At 31.5% G+C, this 16,733-nt stretch overlaps 1 protein-coding gene across 1 annotated transcript; it reads left to right on the forward strand.

The window, feature by feature from the left end:
* Positions 1 to 334: 334 nt before the first annotated feature.
* On the forward strand, positions 335 to 5,269 carry LOC120079057 (Core-2/I-branching beta-1,6-N-acetylglucosaminyltransferase family protein). Its single transcript, XM_039033248.2, has 11 exons — positions 335 to 948; positions 1,146 to 1,259; positions 2,011 to 2,111; positions 2,312 to 2,383; positions 2,831 to 2,912; positions 3,005 to 3,085; positions 3,253 to 3,291; positions 3,498 to 3,563; positions 4,073 to 4,222; positions 4,615 to 4,743; positions 4,889 to 5,269. The coding sequence occupies exons 1-11, from the start codon at positions 715 to 717 to the stop codon at positions 4,913 to 4,915; spliced, it is 1,095 nt and encodes a 364-aa protein (XP_038889176.1). The 5' UTR covers positions 335 to 714; the 3' UTR covers positions 4,916 to 5,269.
* The last annotated feature ends 11,464 nt before the right edge of the window (positions 5,270 to 16,733 follow it).

Below are 16,733 nucleotides of genomic sequence, written 5' to 3' on the forward strand. Positions count from 1 at the left end.
ATTAAGAGCGTAAATCTTAAAAGTTTATCGACCAAAACGAAATGGAACTCCAAATTCAAAAATAAAAATATAACATTTTAAAATTTAAAATGTCAAATAGGAATCAAATTCAACATTCAGACATAAAAATCAACATTTTGAAATAAATCAAATAGAAACTAAACCTAAAAATGGGAGATATCATAAATGTATTTCCTTTAATGTTATAACCATGTGAAGTTTCATCATATATATGAAGACGAAAATTGGAAAATATAGGATTAGAAAATAAGGAAAATGTCCAACATTGCACGCAAAGAAGAGCATATATAAATACCAATACCAAACTAAAATTAATGAAAGAGGAAACTAAACTGCCTTACACAAACAAAACACCTAAACTGAAGGTTACTCTCACTCCAACTCTCTCTCTCTCTCTCCGCTCGCCGGGGGTGAAAATTCTCCTTTCACGAGCTTCATCGTTCTTCACAAGCTTCTCGATCTCTGTCATCCGCTTTACAACGCAATTTTCCGTTTCAATTTGCGTACAATTTCCACTTAATTTGAGTTTTCGCTGCTTGAACGATCCGGAAATTACTTCTCCCAGCCGATGGATCGTGCTGGGTTTATATGGGCGAAACGATGATACGCATCAAGATGAGTTCGTGGATGCTCTGTTTTTTCTGTTCTACTTGAAATGGTGGAGAAATTTGTGCGAACAGGAGAGGAAGCCTAATGAAGCAGAAGGTTGCGCAGCGGAAGGCTGTCTTCAAATGGAAGAGGAAGCTCGCAATTTTTCTATTGGTTGTATTTTGCTTCGGGAGCTTAGTTATGATGCAGTCTCGGTATGGTCGGGTTATGATGCTGGCGTCATTGCATCCTCAATCGGCTTCGGGACCGAAAATCGCGTTTCTGTTCATAGCTCGGAACCGGCTTCCGTTGGACATAGTTTGGGATACGTTTTTTCAGGTAGTGTTTTCGATATGGTGCTAAATTGTTAATACTTCTAGCTATGGTTTTTTTTTTTTTTTTTTTTTTTTTTTTGGCAATTTTTGTTAATGATTACTTGGTATTTGCTCGGATTTAGTGTTCTATAATTTTTTCCAAATTGTGGAGCACTTAGGAAGGATTTCCAATTTCTTTATTTTAATTTGTCTTTTTTGCAGGAAGGAGAGAATAAGTTTTCGATCTTTGTTCATTCGAGGCCAGGATTTTTATTTAACAAGGCGACTACAAGATCGACCTATTTTTTGAATCGTCAAGTTAATGATAGTATACAGGTAACAGTTCTTATAATGCTATGAGAAATTTACACGGTCCGCAAATTGTGATACTACGGTGAAGTAATTGGGGTACGAGTTTCAATTTAGCGGCGAACATATGAATAATTCCTCAATTATATGTAGTTGTTACTTGTTAGTGCCTTTTGGTGCTTAACCAAAGATTTCTGCAAGAGCATCAAAGGAATTTCATCATAGAAAGTAATAATTGATCATTTGTTTAGGAACTGCATATCATAAATCTGATACAACTGTAGACTTCTATCTCAGTCCGTTTGTCATTCCATGAGTACCATACAGTACAGCGCTTTGTATTTATGTGTGCACAAATTAAAATGTTTGTAGGGTTAGTGAGCTTCTTTGGCCTTCCCTTTCAAGTCTATGCAAATTTGTTACATTGACGAGGATAGGGTGTTGATGTAATTAAATTTACCATAACCCATCAACTTAAACTTTTGGGTCAATCAGTGATTTCATATGATATGAGAGCAAGAGATCTTGTGTTCAAAGTCCTATAATGTCATTTCCTCCCTAGTTAGTATTGAATTCCACTCGTTGGGTCTTCTACCAGTTTTTAAGCCCACAAGTGAGGGGGAGTATCAAAGTGGTGATATAATTAAATTTACCATAATCTATCAGTTTAAACTTTTGGGTCAATTGGTGATTTAATATTTAGTCGTTTGTGTTTCTTCACTGCCAAGTTCATTTACATGTGTATGTTTGTCTTGCAATATTGTCTGTTGTATACCAGGTAGACTGGGGTGAGGCAAGCATGATTGAGGCAGAACGTATCTTGCTTAGACATGCACTTACCGATACTTCAAATCAACGATTTATTTTTCTTTCTGACAGGTGAGACTTGATGTGAATAGCCTGCGTATCCTCTTATGTGGTCCTTTTGTCCTTCTATTCATAAAGGTTTTGAAGAACATTTAGTCATTTTTGTCTGTATAAGATATTTGTTTGTCTAATTGAGTGAAGGACTTCTTGAAGGTTGTTTTGATGGGATTAATCAACCCTTACAATGTTTCAGTTAATTGATCTTTTCTCAGCTGCATACCATTATACAACTTCAGCTACACATATGACTATGTCATGTCAACTTCGGCTAGTTTTGTGGACAGGTAAACAAACTAATTTATACATACGTTATAGCTCTATTTCTGCAAAAGTGATTTTTCTTGTTCGATCTTTTCTCTCCCCCCTCATCTAACAATATCTGAAATACAAACAGCATTCTTGTGAATACATCTCCATACAACTAGAGTTAAACTGGTACTAAATCCAATAACCATAATTCTCCAACTGATTCTAAAGATGGAAGGCATCTTGAAAGTTTCGAAATGTTATTTTCTATTCAACATTAAAATTTATCAACTATAATTATGTTGTGATTTATATATATATACAGATTGCAGGTTATAAAGAAGCTAATCTACTAATTTTCTGTATTTAGAATCATCCACATCTTAATATATTCCAGCTTATGGAATTTAAAGATATCATGTATGTTATCGAAGTTTTATAGCTTCTGGTGGTAAATATTTTTAACAATTTAGTGATTGAACCAGTTTTGCTGATACAAAAGAAGGGCGTTACAATCCTAAAATGGATCCTGTAATTCCTGTTCATAACTGGAGGAAAGGATCTCAGGTAACATTATATCCGATAACCCAATATAATCATATATTCTTTCCTATGCAATTTTTTGTAGACTACTCACGACCTTCATTACCCTCTTGCAGTGGGTTGTATTGACAAGAAAACATGCGAAGGTTGTAGTGATGGACATTACAGTCTTTCCTATGTTTCAACAGCATTGCAAGGTAAGTCATCTTGTAGAATTTGTATTGTCCTTTTATATGGATCCCATGTTTTCTTCTTTGGGCAGTTATTTTCTTTTACTTGTAAATATTTCAATATCCTTTTGATTACCAGTTTAGGACTAGTATTAACTATTCAACTGGTGCTTTTATGTTTGATGATTATGCAGAGGAAGTCACTACCAGAGTTTTGGCGGGATCGTCCATTTGTGAGAATTCTTAATCATAACCCGTTTCTTGTTATCATTTCTCGCAATGCGATTGGGCCTCATATTAATAATATAATCATAGCATATATTGTAAAGGATTAGATTTGATACGAAGGAACTAATATTAATTTAAACCGCTATGCTTGTTTATTCAGAGTTAATTTCCAGAGATGATGTACTTATGTTTTAAAACTATTGTTCTGCAGCCTAATGATGCATCCAAGGAACACAATTGCATACCTGATGAACATTATGTTCAGACTTTATTGGCCGTAAGATTTGTAACCATTTCAATATATTAGGCTATTTCTATTTCAAAAAACTTGGTCTGTTTATCTAAACAGTAATATAACATCGAACGTTCTAAGCATGCTGTAACCCTTTATTTTACCCTTGCATGCACTTTCTTCCCAAAAACTGGCCTTTTAGTCAGTCCTGATTTATGACAATCCTATATTAGTTTCTGTGCATCTTATTCATGCAAGATTAATAATTGTATATGGAAACTTGGATCAAGTCCTTTTGTTTGCTAATAAGCTTGTGAAATTTCAGCTTTTACATGGTAATGAATCTTATGATCCGAACTTTCTAATTGTGACACAGAAGTATGAGTTTCTAGCAAATATTGAAAACAAAGCCATCCATTTGATACTTTCCTGAACAACAATTGCCTATGCAGTCAAAATTTGTCGTGATTCACATCCTAGTCATTTATTTTTCATGATTCACCAAGAAGGTCGATATGTGTATGTCTACTAATAATTTATTTTTCATGATCCAGCAAGAAGGACTTGAAGAAGAGCTCACACGAAGATCACTTACATATTCAGCTTGGGATCTCTCGTACTCCAAAGACCATGAACGTCGAAATTGGCATCCTGTAACATACAAATTTTCAGACGCTACGCTTGATCTAATACAATCTATAAAGGTAATTGACGTTTGTGCATGACACGTGTTAATTTTGTGGCTTCATCTAATTTGCGTCTCCCTAAGTAAAGTAGCACCTCCGAACATTGCTATCAAATACTGTTTATATGCATTTTCCTCATTTCTGTCAATAATCGAACCTCTAGCACAAGGTTTTTAAGTAACTAGAAATCTTTAACTTGTATTTATCAACTCCTATTCACCCCTTTTCATTGCTTTCTTCTGTAATACACTAATAAGGATGCGATTATTCATTTTACTCCTTAATACAAATGATCTTGTCAGCTACTAATACTTAGTAAAATTATCCCAAGGCCAGTAGCCAATAATCAGTTCGTCTTTTCAGTTGATCTTGTAAGTGGTTCATGATAAAAGAACATTTCTCCTCTGTAGGGTATTGATAATATATATTACGAAACCGAATATCGAAGAGAATGGTGCACCAGTAAGGGAAAACCATCCAGATGTTTTCTTTTCGCGAGGAAGTTCACCCGTCCAGCTGCTCTCCGCCTGCTTAATATGGTCAGTTTTATATCTTACCAACTCGCTTCGGAACTAAAATGCTCGAAAACCATTGAACTGACGACCATTATGCTGATCTCTTCTTCCTTTGCTTACTTCATCAATCCTTCTAAGCCAAACCTTTTCATTTTTTTACTTTTGACAGTCTGCGCTCGGAGTGAAGCCTAATTAATATTTGTAAAGGCGTCGTAGTCTCGGTCGAGGAAACCCTATAACTATGCAGAAAATACAAACTCCCTGTACATCAGGGGAAAGCCTGGCATTACTCGTTAGCAGTCACTGAATAATTTCTCGATATAGAGGTGTGTATTTACTATTACCACGGTGTATATTGTCAAATGTTTTTATATAGAAAATAAATGAGAGTGATAGGGGATTGTTTTTATTCATTTGGTTGTGCATGATGAAGCTAACTTCTAGAGAACTAAAAACATTAGGAGTTTAGGATGACCCAGAGTCAGGAATACTAACCTCTGAACATTAGAAGTTTGAAAGTATAATGTGATACATAGTTTTATTTGATGTCTATTGAATCTCATACTGTGCTTAGATTTACAAATCTAGCCATGTTTACCAATCTATAAGGAAAATTGGTGTAACTGTGATAGGATTTCATTGATAGATCAACCAACGATAAGATTGCTTTTGATTACGTTTATTTCAAATTATGAATCTGTCACATTATCTTACCATTTAGGGTCAAACAGTAATAGTAAATGTGATAAATTCAAACTTTCCGTATTGTAACAATAATGTTAACAATAACAATATTGACTAGTGAGTCCATGTAATTTTGAAATGCAATCGTATTGGTCGTCTTTCGCGCCTCAATTGGATTGTGTTTTTCGATTATAGATTTGGAAGTGAGCCCCACATTCCATTATGTTATTGTAACACAGGTAAACAACAATAAACGTAATAAAATGAAAACCACTTTTCAGATTACTATTGATTTATTACATTTTCTCTTAATTAAACGTGGCCTTAGTGTCACACCAAAAGGCTCATTTACAAATCAAGAATGGTAACTGGAACAACTATCATTATTTTTTTATATTTTTTAGGGGTGGCCATTCAAACTGCAAAAATTGAATCGTTTGTCAAAATCGAACCAAACCGTATTGAAAATGTGTTTCAATCTGGTTTAAATAACTTTTGAAACCGAATTAATTCGGTTTGGTTTGGTTTGGTTTTAATTTCTAAAATCAAATTTGAAATCGAACCGAACAGTTTTTAACTTATATATTTTTTTTAAAAAAAGAGAAATCGAATTTAAAATCGGACCGTTTTTAACTTAAAGAACACAATTGAATTTACAACCGAATCTAATTGAATTGCTTTTTAATTTTAAAAAAATATATACATATTTTTAAAAATACCAAAATCGAATTTAAAATCGTACGAATCGAACCGAACTGTTTTCATCCCTAATATTTCTTCTTCTCTGTTATCAATCTAAGTCCAGAGTTACTTTGAGGTGGTCATCTAAGATAAAATTGGATGAAAGTAATTTTTCTTTCCATTTTCATTCATGTTGTTTGGACTGGCATGGCAAAACCGTAGTTAAGTAATATAATCAAATGAATTAGATAAAACAAATTGTAGACAAAAAAGATTCCCAGTTAGAGCATGTTTGACCCAAGGAATAGGCGATATTAGACTTTTCGTCTTAAAGAGTTCGTGGGTCCAACAACTAAAAAACATCAATTCCATGACTTATTAACTCTTTACTTTGTGAACTTCACGACTAAACAAATTTCTAGATTTAATTTCTCACACTAAACAATTTCACTCCTTATTCTAAACACCTTAGTAATTGCTAACATAACTATGAACCGATATTGGGAGGGCATGTAATGTTCTCAATTCTTGTGACTTGAGGTTCTGTAAAATTTTTATACCATTGTTAGAACATTAAAGTCCCTTTTTGGTGGCATCTTTGGTAAAATGAAAAACATATCGAACATTCCGAACAAGAATTATGTATTAAATGTTTATTGCGTTGGAATAAAGTTTGCACGAAAAAGACCTCTCAACAATAAAAATGGGACAATTCACACCTAACAAAAGTCTGTTGCATCTGACGAGAATTTTTGTGTGAGAATAAATTCACATGCATAAATGCATTCAAAATCAAAGTCCAACCGAAACTGAATAATCTCACGTACAAAATTAAGCATTAAGGGATGTCAAAAAGTTTAGAAAGTACTTGAGAAATATAGGAAACTGTCTAAAATGAAGTAAATAAAACTCGGATCGTGCTAAAATGAACATATCTCAATTAGTATAGTGCTTGTAATATTTACCTTGAAGTTAGAGGTTTGATTCTCTTGTCCCATGTATTGTTAGGGAAAAAAAAATGCACACTAGGATTCAAAAGTATGCCATTCTTTTTTCTTAGAATTTGTCATGATATATCTGATTCATGCATTATACCACAAAAAATGGATGTGAATTGTTGGCTGCTCAATAATATCGACAATAAATCTAAAAAAGTATCTAAAAAATGAAAAATTTAGATAGGATTCTTGTAGTTTTGGATGATCCAGACGTAGTAGAATTAAGAACAGGGAGCTTTCTTCCCTTTTTCACCTACCTCTCTTTAGTCTTTAGAATGTCGTTTTTTTAAGAATGAGTGCCTACCATATTTTTAATATTTTTATTTTCACACAAATTATGTAAAACACAATTTTTTAAAGATGTGAATGAATTAAGTATTTGAGAGTTCCATGTTTTCAATGTTTACAATTATGCAATTACTTAGTAATGTGCTCAAACTAACCAAGAAAAAGAAAAAGCTCACGCGCATATATATGTATATATATATTGGAAATAACAAAGAAAAAAGGAGAGAATAATTGGGTTAAGGACTATATTCTCCATTAAGTGGTTAGAGATTTAAAATTTTTCACCCAACATGTTACTGAGCATATTGTTTGATTAGTTGTCATGTATTGAATCACAAAAGAATATAGGTTAAATTATACAAAATGCTCTTGAATTTTACATTTTGTGTAAAAAATATTCATGAACTTTCAAAAATTTCAAAAATACCCTTAAACTAAAAAAAAAAAAAAAAAAAAATACCCTAACCGTTAGTTTTAGATAGAAACCATTAATGTTTTGTTTCAAAAATACCCTTGAATTTTAAAAAGTTTAAAAAATGCCCTTAAACATAAAGAAAAGTTCAAAAATATCCTTGTTGTTTATATATAGATAAAAACGGTTAATATCTCATTGATACATACCCATAAGCTTTCAAACGTTGCATTAGTACCTTTACTTAGAAAATAAATAATAAATAAGTAAATAAAAGTTAAAATGCTCTTATTGTTGATCTACCCTTAATGTTAGATTTTATGTTAGTAGGAGTGTGTGTTAATAGTCAAATATGTTTTTTTTTTGTGTGTTCAACTATTTATAGTTTTGGTAAATTTTAAGGGGAGATTACTTTGATTTTTGGAGCCTTTTCGAACTCGAGAAAACTTCAGGTAGATTGATTACTATACCAACGATAGGAGCATTTTTAAATTTCTTTTTTTTTTTTTTTTTTTTTGCGACGTTAAGTGTATATTTGGGAGTTGATTTTAAAATGGGAAATTTTTACAGATAGAAAATATGTCAAACTATTTAGAGAAATAACAAAAAAAAACTTCTATTAGTTTCTATCATTGATAGATGCTGATAGACTTCTATCGGTACGGTTGGCAATGGGGACGAGATGAGCCTCCCATTCCTGGCCCCATGGGGAAAATTCTCCCTCATCCCTGCCCCCATCCCCACAATTTGAAGGCGAGGACGGGGGCGGGGATTCCCCGTCTTCCCGCGAGGATTCCCCATTTTTTAATTAAAATTTTATTTAAAATTTGATTAAAATTTTGGCTTGACTTTTGGGCTTGGATTTAGAATTTAGATATTTAATATTAGGCTCCACAACACTATAAGTCTATACATCATAAATATATATATAAATAAGTTATTTTATATATTATAAATATATACTTATAAAATATTAAAGATATAAATATATCAAATCGGGGTCGGGGTTGGGATGAGGCACAAAAAATTTCCCTGGTTTGACCCAATCCCTGGTCAAACCGGGGATTCCCCACCCCGATCGGGGCGGGGCCCTGCGGAAAATTTTGCCAACCCTATTTATCGGCCTCTATCAAAGAAGACTAAAATTTTGCTATTTTGCGTAAATAGATTTCCTTATTTTTCTATTTTTGAAAATCTCCCTTTTAAAATTGTTAAAATCATTTTGTCATATTCATAATCATTCCAAAACACACTTTTAATCACTCAAAAATATAAATTATTTAATTTTACACTTCTTAACCACTTCCAAACATGCCTTAAAGAGTATTAATACAACTTTAAAAGTTCAAAGATATTTATAACGTGTATAAGACTTCGTTTGGGATTACTGTAACTTTTAAAATAATTGTTGTCACCTTTACTTTTTGAAACAGTTATGGAAGGAAGTAAAATAGTGCTTGGGCAACGTTGCAACGCTTCGATACAAATGATCCATCCGCCTTTCATCGTAGCGTTGCAACGCTAGGGCACAACGTTGCAACGCTATTGTACAGTCGAACTTGTACAATCGCGATCTCCTTCGAATTTCCTCCGAATTGGGCCTCGTTTTCCCCAGACTTTCATCGGGAACATCATGGCGACTTAACACAAACAAATACAGGCTCAATTGTAATTTATATGCTCAAAACATGGGCCCTTACAAACTAATTTTGTAAATCTAAATGGCCAATCCCGAAACATTCAATAATTATAAACCACATTCAACAAAATATTCAACGCATGAATATATACAGAATGCTACCTACCATTACTGTAATTTTGGAAAATAAGAAAAATTGAGACTAAAACCTGGCTTTGATACCAATTAAAGGAACCTGTGAAGGCCTTGAGCAGAAACGTGGATCATCCCAATTTTTAAATTTCACAAAACGCAAAACTACAAAATAAAATTATTATGCAATAACATAAAATTTCCCTGAGTGAAAAACTAGGGTTTAAGAAACCTTACCCTTGAAGATTCCTTCTTCATGAATTTCCTATTATCCAAAATTGGTCATGAACAAAACACGAACGATCCAAAATTTTGTGGACACCACCACGAGAAATTTCCTCTATATTCTCTTTTGGGATGAGAATTACTCAGGAGGTGTGGGCTCTGAGAATTTTGGTAGAGAGGATAAGAGAAATTGAGAGGGAAAAAAAGTTTCTATAGATTTCTCAAGAGATTTAAAACCATCGTATGACCATGTCTCTCCAATCTTATGAGAAGAAGATATCACACAACCAACTTCCCCACTCATGTTGAGAGAATTAAGGGGAGGGAAGTTATTTCCCTCCTTTTAAATTTAACATTAAAAATTAAAATTAAAATAAATAAATTATATGTATATAATAATTAACTTATTATATATATAACTATATGTTATATCATATATAACACATAATCTATAGTTTACTATTGTATAATATACAATATAACGTATAGTTTTAATTCTCTCAAATTAATTATAGGAATCCAATTCACATAACTAATATTTGAATCATATTCAAATATTTATTTTCTCTCAAATAAACTTTATATTATAATGTATCAAATACATTATAGTAATTATATGATATATAATTAAGTTAAATTAATTATATCACATATAATTCCTTCAATTAAGTTGAATAATTCAAATTATTCCAAAATTAATTCTCATTAACCCCTATTGAGCTACAGTAACATCTATAAAGTGGGTCGTATTCATAATTAAATAGATTCACCTGTAGATTGAAGCTCCAATGGTACTTAAATAATTAATTAAATTATAATTAAATTATTCAACATCCATTAACTGTCGGGCAGTCTACTAAAGACCGACAACTGCACTCTTCGTACTACAGACATACTTCTGTGTCCATTGGATATAACCAGTCATTAGTGCGATAACCCTTCACAAATTGCTCGTAAGTACAACTGGGCCAAAATTACCGTTTTGCCCCTATAGTTACATCTAATTGCTTAAGTACCACTAATCATTCTAATGAACAATAAGTCATAGTCCAACTATGACCAAACCCTTATTGAGCCAAGAGAGGGTGTGATGCAACATTGTTCAAGCCCCAGAATTAGCCCTTAAGGGAGCAATTTTTCTACTTACCCCGACGTTAGAGAAAGAGTGAATTTTGTATTGTGTAGTTGTGTTCCTAGCTTTCCAATCAGATGAATCTCCAAAATGGTAGGCTTATTGAGTCGACGATCTGCCTTCATAGGTAGGAGTTCACAACACACTCAAGATTCATGTCATGTCACCTATGGTTATCTTGGTGAAATGTAAGTCTCTATTATGTATGGCGTTATATAATGAGACTAGTCATTTCCTAGTCCGGTCTTATACAAACCCCTTTGTATAGAATACCCCTGTTCACATGTCTCTACATGAATGATCAAAATCAGATTATTTGTAGAACTTTACAACAATTGTAACATCTATAAAGTGGGTCGTATTCATAGTGTCACTAGGATAAGGTATCCATCCTTATCCATCTATTCTTGACCATTTAGGTTATCATTTAAACATGATCTACCTGTATGTCTCTACATATATGTTTAAGTTTAAAAAAATAATTGTTATAAAAAATGAATAAACTAAAATTTAAAAATATATAGGTAAAAAATATATTGATATGGAAGAATATTATTAGAATATATTTATTTAAATGGTTAAGAAATTAGCATATTTTTAGAAAAGCCAAATCTCAAAACTACTACTATCAGCTTTCACATGTTAGTTATAATTTAAAAAGTGATTCTCTTATATTATTTAATAATCTGATTTACTAAACAATAAAGGCGGTTAAAACTTTCCTAAAATCACTTCTTAAGATCACAAAACAATTCCAAATGCAGCCTAAACGCTTTGTTTTCATTTACTGACAATAAAAATATTTTTAAATTTTTTTGTAAGTACAAGGGTATTTTTGAAACCAAATATTTACGATTTTCATCCAAAACTAATGGTAAGGGTATTTTTTTAACTGTTATAATTGTCTAAGGATATTTTTGAAACTTTTAAAATTTTTGTTGGGGTTGATGCCCTAAATCTCGTAGAGTCATATAGTTTATAATTGTATTGTACAAATATTTTATTTATTTAATAAAATATGAGATATTTTATTTGACATTTAGTAGAATTAAACCCACAAACGAATAAACTAACATCCAAGGTTATCATTATAGTTTAAACATATAGGTGGATCATGTTTAAGTGATAACCTAAACGGTCTATAGTAGATGAATAAGACTAGATATCTTATTCTGGTGACACTACGAGTACGACCCGCTTTGTAGATATTATAATTGTTATAAAGTGCTACAAATGATCTGATCTTGATCATTCACGTGGAGGCATGTGAGTGGGGGTATTCTATACAAATGATTTTGTATAAGACTGGACCACGAAATGACTAGTCTCATTATATAACGTCGTTCATAATTAAGACTTACATTTCACCAAGATGACTATAGGTGACATGACCTGAATCTTGAGTGAGTTGTGAATTCCTGCCTATGAAGGTAATCCTTTGATTTATATGGGTGAGAATGACCAGATCGTCGACTCAATAAGCCTACCATTTTGGGGATTCGTCTGATTGGAGAGCTGAGAATACAGCTACACAAGACAGAATTCACTCCTTTCCTGATGTCGGGGTAAGTAGATAAATTGCTCCCTTAAGGGCTGATTCCGGGGCTTGAACAATATGGCACCACACCCCCTCCTAGCCCGAGAGAGATTTGGGCATAGTTGGACTATGACTTATTGTTCATTAGAGGGATCAATGGTACTTAAGGAGTTTGATGTAACTATAGGGGCAAAATGGTAATTGTGTCCAGCTGTACTTACGGGCAATTTGTGAAGGGTTATCGCACTGTTGACTAGTTAGTTATATTCAATGGACACAGAAATATATCTGTAATGAGAAGAGTGCAGCTATCGATTTTTAGTGAAGTGTCTGACAGTTAATGGATGTTGAATAATTTAATTAAAGAAGTTTAATTAATTATTCAAGTACCATTGGAGCTCAAGTCACAGGTTCATAAGGTCCCTTCAATACAGGGATTAAATGAGATTCAATTTTGGATTAATTTGAATTGTTCAAATTAATTGAAGATATTAATTATATATGATATAATTAATTTTACATAATTATATATGATATAATTAGTATAATGTATATGATACATTATAATATAAAGTTTATTTGAGAGAAAATAAATATTTGAATATGATTCAAATATTAATTATGTGAATTGGATTCATATAATTAAATTCAGTATAAATGAGATTTATATTAAATATCATGCATTTATGAGAGAATTAAAACTATAGGGTATATGGTATTTGATCCAATATAAAAACTATAGGTTATGTGTTATATATGATATAACATATAATTATATATATATATAATAAGTTAGTTATTATACATATAATTATATATATATCTAAAGTTAAATTTATTTTATTTTAAATTAAAGGGAGGGAAATAACTTCCTTCCCCTCCTTGAGAGAACGTGTTAGTGGGGCAGTTGGAGTGGGAAATGATTCTACTTCTTCTTCTTCATAGAAGAGATTACAGGGTGAAGATATGTAAGTGTTCTTTGAAAAATTCCCACAAAAATTCTCCCTCTCAAAATTCTCAATCTCTTTCCCTTACCAAAAATCATAGAGCCCACAAACTATTGTGGTTCTCATCCTAGAGAATACAAAAGGCTCCAATTGGTGGTGGCCATTAGGGTTTCGAGTCGTTGCAGTACGTGATCAATTTCAGAGAAGAGGATTCATGAAGAAGAAAATTGTTCTTCAAAGATCAAGATTTCCTAAACCCATTTTTTTTCTTCTGTTTATTTTTCTTGCATGCCGTAAATTGTTTTTGTATGCATATTTTCTTATGTGAAATTTTGTTTCTGTAAAATAAAATTTGGTGCTGATCTCCACGTTTCTACTCAGGGCCTTCATAGGTTCCTTCAAGTTTAAGGTTATTTTTGATATAAAGTACAAATTTTAAGGATATTTTATATAATTTAGCCAAGAATATAGTAGGAATCAAGGTTAAGTGAATCATGTTAGACAATGATCCTCTCCATTCTATGAACCATGTATAACCTTCCACTTTTCTTTGTTTAAGTCTCTTGATTTTCCACATATTTTGCGAATCTTCAACTATAGTTCAGACGAAGACTCCAATTTACATTTTGTCCAAGTCAATTGTAATTTCATTGTCGTCTTCATCTCAAATTCCAATTTTTACATGAGCCGATTGTAATGTTTCATCTTTTTCAATTATTGTTGTCATCACCGCTTTGTACACCTCAATATCAACTTCCAAAGTAGAGTAGTTCCAAAAGAAGGAGAAGGCGCCAAAACCATGTAAGAGCGAGAAGGAGCTGGATATTGATATTTCAACCCAGTTTTTAATCTAAAGTTGATTAGCTTATTTGGTATCTTAGTCAAGCTATTTAGTGGCTAATTATCTAAAAATATCTCCACCTTCGCAATTATGTTAAAAATGTAACCGAATCTTAACAATTGGGACTAAAGTAAGCATTTTTTTAAAATGTAAGGGCTAAATAGACGTTTTTAAAAATTGAAAAACCAAAATAGAATAAGATTCAAAATTTAAGGACTAAAATAGAATTTAAACCTTTTATTTAATTAAGGGTTAATTATATAATTGAGTTTGAAGTGGTTACCTTTTGTAGGGATAATCTCACGATTCAAACTTTGGAACACCCTAACAAAATTTTGAACTAACTTCTGTCGCTTTAGTTTTTGTTAATGTGTCAAATCGTTATTTTAAGAAATTTCTCCAAATTCACTTAATTTTTCCTATTAGCATTTTAGATTTTATTTTTTCTTCGGACTTGTATACTTAATTTCGATGGACCCGTTGGCCTAATCAATGTTTGTTGAAATCGATATGAATTATTGATTTTGATTTTGCTACCTTTTTCTTATGGCATTTCACAACTCATCACTACTTTTTTCTTCCTAATAATGTGTTTCATATCACTTTTATTCTGGAAATGTTTAAAATTATTAGTCCATAAATATACCAAATATATAGTTTGTTGGGAAATTCTTATCGATAGAAAAATTTCAAAAATATTTATATTTTATAGCAAAAGTTTTAAAAGTACTTTGTATTTTTTGAACTTTTTGCTATAGTTGTAAATATTTTTAAAAAGGCTCAAGTTTGTTTCTATTTAATCGCGGTAATTGTTTAATAGATTTATAAACTTTTAATTTCAAATCTAGGGTCTTGAATTTTCAATTTGGTATCTAAAGTCTATTGATTATTAGAAATAAATTATAATTTTATGTCTAATGAAATTTAAAATTTAAAAATTTATATTTAGTAGATCTATAATTTTAAAAAGTTTTGAAATTCAATAATTAAGGTCTTGTTTAGTAATCATTTGATTTTTTATTTTTTCTTTTGAAAATTAAGCTTATATCATCCACATTTCTTATCATGATTTGCATCTTTCTTAAGTATAATGGTTGAATTCTTAGTAAAATTCCAAAAAACAAAACCATTTTTTGCAACCTACTTTTTTTAGTTCTCAAAATTTGGCGTGGTATTTTAGACCGTAGATAATAAAGAAGAAATTTGGTGGTAGAAGTAGTGTTTATAGGTTTAATTTTTAAAAATAAAAACAAAAAATAAATTGATTACCAAACTAGATTTAAATTTATTGTTTTGAAAGTTTAGAGACCAAATATATATAAAATCTCAAAGCTCAGAAACAAAATTTGTGATTTAGCCTAATTTTTTTATGTTATGTAGTCATTAGCAGTAAAATTAGAATAGTATTGTTGTTTTTCAAACTATTTATAAAAATATTGTTGTTTCAAAACAATTTAGAAAAATATTTTATTTTATTTTTTAATTTAGTGTGTCGAGTTTTGTACACTCGACAAAGGATGTCGAGTCTTCAAAATTCGACAAGCTTAAGTCGAATTTTGAAGACTCAACTTCCATCCATTTTCTTTTATTTTTTATTTTTTATTTTATTATTTTAATATTACACCTCCCTTTTTTATTTTATTATTTATTATATTCCACCTCACTCACTTTGTTATTATTTTTTATGACCATCTTCTTAATTTAACTCCCATAAATATCATACAAAATAATATCTCATTCACGTTTTCTTCCATAATTTAAAAATAATAAAGTGTTAATTAAAATATTCATAATAATACAACTATTATCTCATTTATATAAAAATAATTAAAAAAATCAATGTATCCCACAAAGCGGACGTCGTTGATTTCGAGTTGGTTGTCGTCGTCGACTTCGAACTTGAGGTTGCTCCGGTTCCTCTTGATGTTGCTCCGGTACCTCTGCAGATGCTTCATAATATAAATATTCATTATGCTCTCCACGATCGCGACCATGTCCATGCATGTACGAAGACGAAAGACCAGCCTCTAAATCATAATATCCTGAACCAAATGTTGGCATCATCATCATCGAACTAACATAATCAGTTTGGCTCTGCATATGCATCATAGGGGGTAATTCTTCCACATTGTGGACAAGCTCATCGAACTCATCTTCTTCTTCTCGAACAGGTCCTCTATATCTAGGAGCTGGTGGAGAAACGATAGGTATATCATACATATAATATATCTCCTCCATATACAACCTGGTTCGGGTCATTCGTAACATCATGGAGTCTACTGTTGTTCAATCTCCGTACATTATAAAACAATTAGATACTATTTAAAATAAATTTAAATTAAAAATAATTAGATAATATTCATTTATTTATCAGATGACCCACAGCTGGTCCGGACGAGTAACGTAGCGCCTTGTGATATTATTATACTAGTTGATGTAGTTTTGAGTGATATCCCTGTCAAACTGCTCAATAGAAACTCTCACTGCAATAAATCTTG

The sequence above is a fragment of the Benincasa hispida genome, chromosome 6 (genome assembly GCF_027475165.1).
Source record: "Benincasa hispida cultivar pf3 chromosome 6, pf3_genome.v1.1, whole genome shotgun sequence".
NCBI classification, from domain to species: Eukaryota; Viridiplantae; Streptophyta; class Magnoliopsida; order Cucurbitales; family Cucurbitaceae; genus Benincasa; species Benincasa hispida.